The sequence below is a fragment of the Stenella coeruleoalba genome (genome assembly GCF_951394435.1).
Source record: "Stenella coeruleoalba genome assembly, chromosome: X".
Lineage (NCBI taxonomy): Eukaryota > Metazoa > Chordata > Mammalia > Artiodactyla > Delphinidae > Stenella > Stenella coeruleoalba.
The window spans coordinates 82,618,857-82,628,183 of record NC_137152.1 but is presented as its reverse complement, the minus strand read 5'-3'; the positions used below and the strand labels follow the sequence as shown (position 1 = coordinate 82,628,183).

The 9,327-nt window shown below is 38.4% G+C and overlaps 1 protein-coding gene across 5 annotated transcripts in view; it reads left to right on the top strand.

Annotated features, from left to right (window-relative positions):
- Positions 1-293: 293 nt before the first annotated feature.
- ZMAT1 (zinc finger matrin-type 1) overlaps positions 294-9,327 on the top strand; it is a gene marked incomplete at its 5' end in the record, with an annotated part of 34,111 nt that continues 25,077 nt past the window's right edge. For 4 of the 5 annotated variants that reach the window (XM_079909650.1, XM_079909651.1, XM_079909649.1 and 1 more), the window contains one exon: positions 294-585. In XM_079909650.1, coding sequence (XP_079765776.1) covers positions 294-585 — 292 coding nt within the window. Of the gene's footprint in view, positions 586-2,136; positions 2,586-9,327 lie in introns of those variants that run through there. The other variant, XM_079909652.1, reaches the window with a different exon arrangement.

The window sequence follows — 9,327 nt, the reverse complement described above, 5'->3', positions numbered from 1 at the left end:
AACGGAAGAAGCTTCATTGTGTGAGGCCCACGTGCCTTTACATCCCGCGCTTTTTGCCCTTTGCCCTTGGTCACCGTTGCTTCCCCTCCAAAGGGAGGCGGGTGACGCCGAGCCGTGGGGGGAGGGGAGGGGTGGCCCGCGGATCTGAAGCGTTCCTATTGGTGGAGAGAAGGAGTGAGAACGAGGCTTGAGCCAGAGAGAGAAGAGGGGCAAGGGGCGGGGCTAAGAAGGAGGCGGAGACAAAGGAACTTAACTGGAAAGAGACGAAGTGCAATTGTCCGCGCCTCGCTGCGATGGCGGCGGCGCGAAGCACAGCCACACCGCTGGCGGCGGAGTCTTCCCCTCAGGAAGCTACCGTCTCTGCCGCCTCCTCCTCCTCCTACACCGCCTGCGCGGCGGCGGCGGCGGCGGCGGCGGCGGCGGCGGCAGCGGTTGTGACTGTCTCCTCCGCCACCTCCACCCCTGCCTGCTCGCCTGCCGGTGGCTGCGGCGACGGCGGCGGCGGCTTTGGCGGCTCCACTATGGCGGCGGCGGGGAGGGGGGACAGTAGTTTTAAAGTAGACACCCGCCCTTGCCTCAGAGAAGGTGAGTTCCCGTCCCGGGGTGTGGGGGCGGCCCCGTCTCCTTCACTGCCTCAGTTCAGTCAGTCCGAGATCGGACTGGGCGCGGTTCGTTAGCGCCCCACCCCCCACCTGCTGTGGCGCAGTAAAGGCCAACCTCACCCCGTCCCGCCCCGCCCCGCCGTTGTAGCCCCGAATGTGCCAGACGGACGTAGCAGAGAAGGGCTTCCCTACCTCCCCCTGCCCCGAGAGGGATGGCCCCCAGGAAAAGGAACTGCAGGTATTCACAAGGCAGGAGTTCGAAGGGAAAAAAATACCACATAATTTCTCTCCCAGTCAGGGCGCTTTAGTGTTCTCTGTAGGAAGCTGAGGTGTGATTTGGTGAAAGCAGAGGAGGCAAGGTAGAAAAAGTGCAGTGGAACTAGAAGGTCAGGGTAAGGGAAGGGGGACTGACGGAGAGAAGGGGCAGAGATGAGAGAGCAAAGGCCAAAGAAACGAGAGGGAGGAAATCTCCCTTTAGGGAAATTCAGCATCTCGCAGTGTAGAAACTTGCAGTAGTATACGTGAGGAGAGACAACATTAGACATTTGGGGAGGTTAGAGTGTATATTGAGCTTTAAGGTAGGATCGGTTGGATTTTAGGATCGTAGGGTCTGGTGGAGGGGGTTGTACTGAGGAAAGAAGAGAGGGAGAAGCACAGATTTCAGAATTTTCTTTGGCTATTTGAGGGTGTGACCTTATAAAGCAAGGTTTTCATGCCCATCTTTTAGGTGGTTTTGGTTTTAATAAGTGCTTTTGTACCTACCAACAGGTATTACTCCTAACATAAAAAGATATTTCTTGACTATTTCAGTAGAAGTGGTATTTAGTTCACACAAAGTATATTATATACTTGTAAACAGCCTACTAACAGCAAACTGTAAAATTTGCCATTGAAATGTGTTTTAAAGCAGTATTGGAAATGCTTCTTAGGTGGTTGAGACCAAGTCCACCGCAGAAGATCTCAGTAAAGCATTTTGCCATAGTAAAGTTCATAATTAATTTCCAGTATATTCTGTGTCACTGTATGCTGCTAATTTGCCTCCAAAGTGAAAGACCATGGACGCCAAAATAGAGTAAAATAATGTAAGTTACTTTTTCTTAGGAGGACACTGCATTAAAATTATCCCATAAAAATAATTTTCTCTTCACATTCTTAAATTATATATCCCATAACCTTTGACTCCTTTCACTTTGGAGGAATGGCAAAGCAGTAAAAAAAAATCCCTTACAATATTTGTCATATGCACATTACATAAATGGCACTTACTAAATATGGAAGTTAGAAATACACTGTAACATGATTTTTTTTAATTTATTAACTCTCTTACTGAAAGCAACTTTTGAAAGACTATTTAGTGCATTCAGTCAGGCTGCATTTGTACAGTTGTTCTGGGATGAAAGTATGAAATCTCCTGGATTTTTTGTTTTTATACCAAAGTTTCTGTCTGTAACCAACAGGAAGGAGAGAACAGTTTTTCAGGGGTGAAGATCACAATTCAGTTTGGCTCTCATGGCCTTTTCACAGTAAGGTTTAGGACCAGCATCTTATGGAAAAATGCCTTTTTGCCTGGCTCTGTGACTGGCTTAGTTGCATTATCTTTGATATGCAAGTATTAATGGCTTTAAGAGATATAAATTCAGAAAGTAGCAGCAATACCCTGTGTATACTACTGCTAGCTGGTAAAAATGAGGAGAGCCCTTGAATAGGGGTCTGGTGTAGTGAATCTAGCTTCTGTTGTTAGTTTATCCGCTAGATTTTTCTGACCCTGAACAGATTCCAAGCTTCCTGGATTTGGGTCTTGACATTTTTGAAATAGAGGTAATGGAGTAGCCAAACTCGAGGTTGATTTCAGATCTGAAAGCATGAACCATGATTTTGCAGTGCTGCATTGATAATCTTTCGATGGCATTTCCGTGGCTGTGCACTGGAACAGTGATTCATAAACCATAGAAACCTTCATCGAGAGTTATGACCTGACATTCAGTGAGTAATGAAATCTGTGTTGTAAGTGTTGAGACAATTTACTAGGATATGAGAAACCAAATATAATTGCTACCTAAAAATTATCTCTTACCATTTCATTTTGGGTAAATATCCTTCATTAACTGTTCAGTCCAAACCAAAACTCTTAAATTTTCATCTAACAAATTATGCATATTTGATATAGCACACTGTCCAAAACACTATTAGGTCTCAAAATATTTTTGTTTAGATATTTATAAATGCCATAAATGGTTACCAATTATGATAGTGGCTAAAAGAGAAGAGAGAAAAATATTTCTTGGTGGTGTGCCAATGTCTTTTGCTTGTTTATTTTTTTAAGTCCTAGTTAGGAGATGGCTCTAACAGGTGGCAAAGAATTGTCAAGATTCAGATTATTACAAATCCACTCCAGATAGGACCATTAAAAGTTGTTTGATAAAGCATTTGCTGATCCATTTTCAACTGTAGTCAGCATTCCGGAGGATTTCATCTGTCTTGGGGTTGGTAATGAGCAAATATCAGTGGAGATTAGAGATTGCCAAGCAGGGAAGATTAGAAACTCTGAAAGGTTACAAGTGGGAAATTGGGCAATCAACATAAAAACAATCAACAAATAAAAGAAATGCCAAGTGAACACACATGAAAAAAGCACATACCTACCCCAAATTCATGGCAAGTGGAGTCATGAGAGTTTGAGGGACCCTTCATATTTCATTCAGTGAAGTTTTTCAAAAATGTTTAATGGCTCAAAACTGAATTTTCATCCAGTATTGATGTTGCCATGTGATCATAGTAAAAATCAAAACAAAAATAAACAAAAACTCTCTTGTTTATTTTCCTCTTCCTTTTAAGAAAAAGAAATTATTAAATGGATTCTCTTTTAGATTGGAGGACATGCTGGCATTTAATTTAGTTAATGATCTGTTTGCACAGCCATTACCTAACAAGACTTTCCTTTGTCTTGATGTTATTCAGTAAGTTCAAGTGCAGCATAAGAAAACCTAGTTAATAGCCTTTCCTTCATTTGTTCAGGAATCATTTATTGAACACCTGTGTGTGTGCGCGCGTGCACAGGCTCACATGCACCTGTGCCAGGCACTTGGTTCAGTGCCCAGAATATACAGGCGCACTAGACACAGCTATATTATAGAGCCCAATAGTAGTGCTTGATAGTAAAATTATAAAATAAAAAAATAATTGGGGAAAAAGCAGTTTTAAGGGTAACTAGCCAGACTCCTAAACTATCAAGGCTCCACCATCGTTTATTGTAAATCTGTACTTTGCCCATGGTGTTTCAAATACTATAGGCACACTAAAACACATTATATTATATATCTAATGTTAGTACTAAGGAAGAATAATTAACCAACTGTTAGAATTAATTTTTTTTCCAGACTGAAGCAATTTATTTAACACTTGAAGTTGTTGGCATATTTAACAATCATCAGAGTGTAATACTGATAAAGCATTATATGGGTTAATTTATAAAATATATTCTTAGCAGTTATCTAATAAACAACATTTGTCATTGATTGAGTACCTACTGGCATAATTGCTTTGCTTTCCAAATTGAGACAATCTTCCAGTGTCACATAAAGTATTTTAAACTACTATGAAACATACATTCATTCGCTCATAAACTGAAGATTTTATAAAAAGGGCAAAATAATTAAAATTTTAAAATCAAAATCATAGGTTTTATTTTTCATTGTATTTTATTTTTACAAGAGATAAATAAACTGACACCAAGCATTGTAAATGGATAACCACAACAAAAGCAACAATGATTGCAATTACCAAACACGAAACATACTCATACTATTTCATAATATTGCCATTCAGTCCAGTAATCCTCCACTGTAACAGCTCCTTACTTTGCAGTGAAAATTGATTTCTATATTTTTTGCCTCTGAGTCCCTGTGGGATTTTTCTTTTATTCAAACAAAAGGTCACAAAAATTATAATCATCCTCATCAGTTCACTGAGTCCCATGTAATTAATTTTTTTTATCTTGATCTTTTGTTAGCACTTTTATGAATTCACCAGTTTTCCATTAGAGTTTTGAAAATGCTTATTCATTCAGTTCAGCAGTATACTCAGTTACCAGAAACCTGTACTTGTCAGAGTCTTTTCCATGAACACCTTGAAGATGAAACCCTTTTATAGGAACATTTTTGTGAAAGCATCAGAGTACACCCAGAACTGTCTGTAAATGACAAAAGACGTAAAAATGACCACGGTTAAAGATTTGATGAAAGTTCATATTAATGCAATTGACAAGGATATTTAGTTATTTCTGAAATATACATTTTAAAGTAATAACTAGAATTATGACATATAACATTATACCAGAACATATAAGATTTTTAGAAATTTCATGTAGTCTGAAACATTTATATTAATGTATTTCCATACAAATAACCCAAAGGAAGTTTAGTATTAGTTGTTTTTCTTTGTTTTTTTTATACTGCAGGTTCTTATTAGTCATCAATTTTATACACATCAGTGTATACATGTCAATCACAATCACCCAATTCACACAACCATCCCCACCCCACCATGGTTTTCCCCCCTTGGTGTCCACACGTCTGTTCTCTACATCTGTGTCTGAACTTCTGCCCTGCAAACTGGTTCATCTGTACCATTTTCACATACATGCGTTAATATACAATATTTGTTTTTCTGACTTACTTCACTCTGTATGACAGTCGCTAGGTCCATCCACATCTCAACAAATGACTCAGTTTCGTTCTTTTTTATGGCTGAGAAATATTCCATTGTATATATGTACCACAACTTCTTTATCTGTTCGTCTGTCAATGGGCATTTAGGTTGCTTCCATGACCTGGCTATTGTAAATAGTGCTGCAGTGAACATTTTGGTACATGACTCTTTTTGAATTATGGTTTTCTCAGGGTATATGCTCAGTAGTAGGATTCCTGGGTCGTATGGTAGTTATATTTTTAGTTTTTTAAGGAACCTCCATACTGTTCTCCATATTGGCTGTATGAATTTACACTCCCACCAAAGTGCAAGAGGGTTCCCTTTTCTCCATACCCTCTCCAGCATTTATTGTTTGTACATTTTTTAATGATGGACATTCTGACCAGTCTGAGATGATATCTCATTGTAGTTTTGATTTGCATTTCTCTAATGATTAATGATGATGAGCATTCTTTCATGTGTTTGTTGGCAATCTGTATATCTTCTTTGAAGAAATGTCTATTTAGGTCTTCTGCCCATTTTTGGACTGGGTTGTTTGATTTTTTGATATTGAGCTGCATGAGCTGCTTGTAAATTTTGGAGATTAATCCTTTGTCAGTTGCTTCATTTGCAAATATTTTCTCTCATTCTGACGGTTGTCTTTTCATCTTCTTAATGGTTTCCTTTGCTGTGCAAAAGCTTTTAAGTTTCATTAGCTCCAATTTGTTTATTTTTGTTTTTATTTTCATTTCTCTAGGACGTGGGTCAAAAAGGATCTTGCTGTGATTTATGTCATAGAGTGTTCTGCCTATGTTTTCCTCTAAGAGTTTGATAGTCTCTGGCCTTACATTTAGATCTTTAATCCATTTTGAGTTTATTTTTGTGTATGGTGTTAGGGAGTGTTCTAATTTCATTCTTTTACATGTAGCTGCCCAGTTTTCCCAGCCCCACTTGTAGAAGAGGCTGTCTTTTCTCCACTGTATATTCTTGCCTCCTTTATCAAAGATAAGGTGACCATATGTGCGTGGGTTTACCTCTGGGCTTTCTGTCCTGTTCCTTTGATCTATATTTCTGTTTCTGTGCCAGTACCATACTGTCTTGATTACTGTAGCTTTGTAGAATAGTCTGAAGTCAGGGAGCCTGATTCCTCCAGCCTGGTTTTTCTTTCTCAAGATTGCTTTGGCTATTCTGGGTCTTTTATGTTTCCAGACAAATTGTGAAATTTTTTGTTCTAGTTCTGTGAAAAATGCCAGTGATAGTTTGATAGGGATTGCATTGAATCTGTAGATTTCTTTGGGTAGTAGAGTCATTTTCATAATGTTGATTTTTCCAATCCAAGAACATGGTATATCTCTCCATCTATTTATATCAACTTTAATTTTTTTCATCAGTGTCTTATAATTTTCTGCATACAGGTCTTTTGTCTCCTTAGGTAGCTTTATTCCTAGATATTTTATTCTTTTTGTTGCAGTGGTAAATGGGAGTGTTTTCTTAATTTCTCTTTAAGATTTTCATCATTAGTGTATAGGAATGCAGAGATTTCTGTGCATTAATTTTCTATCCTAGTACTTAACCAAATTAATTGATTAGCTCTCAGAGTTTTCTGGTAGCATCTTTAGGATTCTCTATTTATAGTATCATGTCATCTGCAAACAGTGACAGCTTTACTTCTTTTCCGATTTGGATTCCTTTTATTTCCTTTTCTTCTCTGATTGCTGTGGCTAAAACTTCCAAAACTATGTTGAGTAAGAGTGGTGAGAGTGGGCAACCTTGTCTTGTTCCTGATCTTAGTGGAAATGCTTTCAGTTTTTCAGCATTGAGGACGATGTTGGCTGTGGGTTTGTCATATATGGCCTTTATTATGTTGAGAAATGTTCCCACTATGCCAACTTTCTGGAGGGTTTTTATCATAAATGGGTGTTGAATTATGTCAAAAGTTTTCTCTGCATCGATTGAGAGGATCATATGGTTTTTCTCCTTCAATTTGTTAATATGGTGTATCGCGTTGATTGATTTGCGTATATTGACGAATCCTTGCATTCTTGAGATAAACCCCAGTTGATCATGGTGTATGATCCTTTTAATGTGCTGTTGGATTCTGTTTGCTAGTATTCTGTTGAGGATTTTTGCATCTATGTTCATCAGTGATATTGGCCTATGGTTTTCTTTCTTTTTGACATCTTTGTCTGGTTTTGGTATCACAGTGATGGTGGCCTCATAGAATGAGTTTGGGAGTGTTCCTCCCTCTGCTATATTTTGGAAGAGTTTGAGAAGGATAAGTGTTAGCTCTTTTCTAAATGTTTGATAGAATTTGCCTGTGAAGCCATCTGGTCTTGGGCTTTTTTTGTTGGAAGATTTTTTTTTTTTTTTTTTTTTTGCAGTATGTGGGCCTCTCACTCTTGTGGCCTCTCCCGTTGTGGAGCACAGGCTCCGGACGTGCAGGCTTAGTGGCCGTGGCTCATGGGCCTAGCCACTTCGCGGCATGTGGGATTTTCCTGGACTGGGGCACGAACCCATGTCCCCTGCATCGGCAGGCGGACTCTCAACCACTGCGCCAGCAGGGAAGCCCCTGTTGGAAGATTTTTAATCACAGTTTCAATTTCAGTGCTTGTGATTGGTCTGTTCATATTTTCTATTTCTTCCTCGTTCAGTCTCGGAAGGTTGTGCATTTCAAAGAATTTATCCATTTCTTCCAGGATGTCCATTTTATTGGCATATAGTTGCTTGTAGTAATCTCGCATGATCCTTTGTATTTCTGCAGTGTCAGTTGTTACTTCTCCTTTTTCATTTCTAATTCTATTGATTTGAGTCTTCTCTCTTTTTCTCTTGATAAGTGTGGCTAATGGTTTATCCACTTTTTTATCTCCTCAAAGAACTGGCTTTTAGTTTTATTGATCTTTGCTATCGTTTCCTTCATTTCTTTTTTAATTTATTTCTGATCTGATCTTTATGATTTCTTTCCTTCTGGTAACTTTGGGGTTTTTTTGTTGTACTTTCTCTAATTGCTTTAGGTGTAAGGTTAGGTTTTTTATTTGAGATGTTTCTTGTTTCTTAAAGTAGGATTGTATTGCTATAAACTTCCCTCTTAGAACTGCTTTTGCTGCATCCCATAGGTTTTGGGTCCTCGTGTTTTCATTGTCATTTGTTTCTAGGTATTGTTTGATTTCCTCTTTGATATCTTCAGTGATCTCTTGTTTATTAAGTAGTGTGTTGTTTAGCCTCCATGTGTTTGTTTTTCTTACAGATTTTTTCCTGAAATTGATATCTAGTTTCATACCGTTGTGGTTGGAAAAGGTACTTGATACAATTTCAATTTTCCTAAATTTATCAAGGCTTGCTTTGTGACCCAAGATATGACCTGTCCTGTAGAATGTTCCATGAGCACTTGAGAAGAATGTGTATTCTGTTGTTTTGGGATGGAATGTCCTATAAATATCAATTAAGTCCATCTTGTTTAATGTATCATTTAAAGCTTGTGTTTCCTTATTTATTTTCATTTTGGATGATCTGTCCATTGGTGAAAGAGGGGTGTTAAAGTCCCCTATTATGATTGTGTTACTGTCGATTTCCCCTTTTACAGCTGTTAGTATTTGCCTTATGTATTGAGGTGCTCCTATGTAGGGTGCATAAATATTTACAATTGTTATATCTTCTTCTTAGATTGATCCCTTGATCATAATGTAGTGTACTTCTTTGTCTCTTGTAATAGTCTTTGTTTTAAAGTCTATTTTGTCTAATTTGAGAATTGCTACTCCAGATTTCTTTTGATTTCCATTTGCATGGAATATCCTTTTCCATCCCCTCACTTTCAGTCTGTATGTGTCCCTAGGTCTGAAGTGGGTCACTTTTAGACAGCATATATATGGGTCTTGTTTTTGTATCCATTCAGCCAATCTATGTCTTTTGGTGGCAGCATTTAATCTATTTACATTTAAGGTAATTAGTGATATGTAAGTTCCTATTACCACTTTCTTAATTGTTTTGTGTTTATTATTGTAGGTCTTTTCCTTCTGTTTTGTTTCCTGCCTAGAGGAGTTCC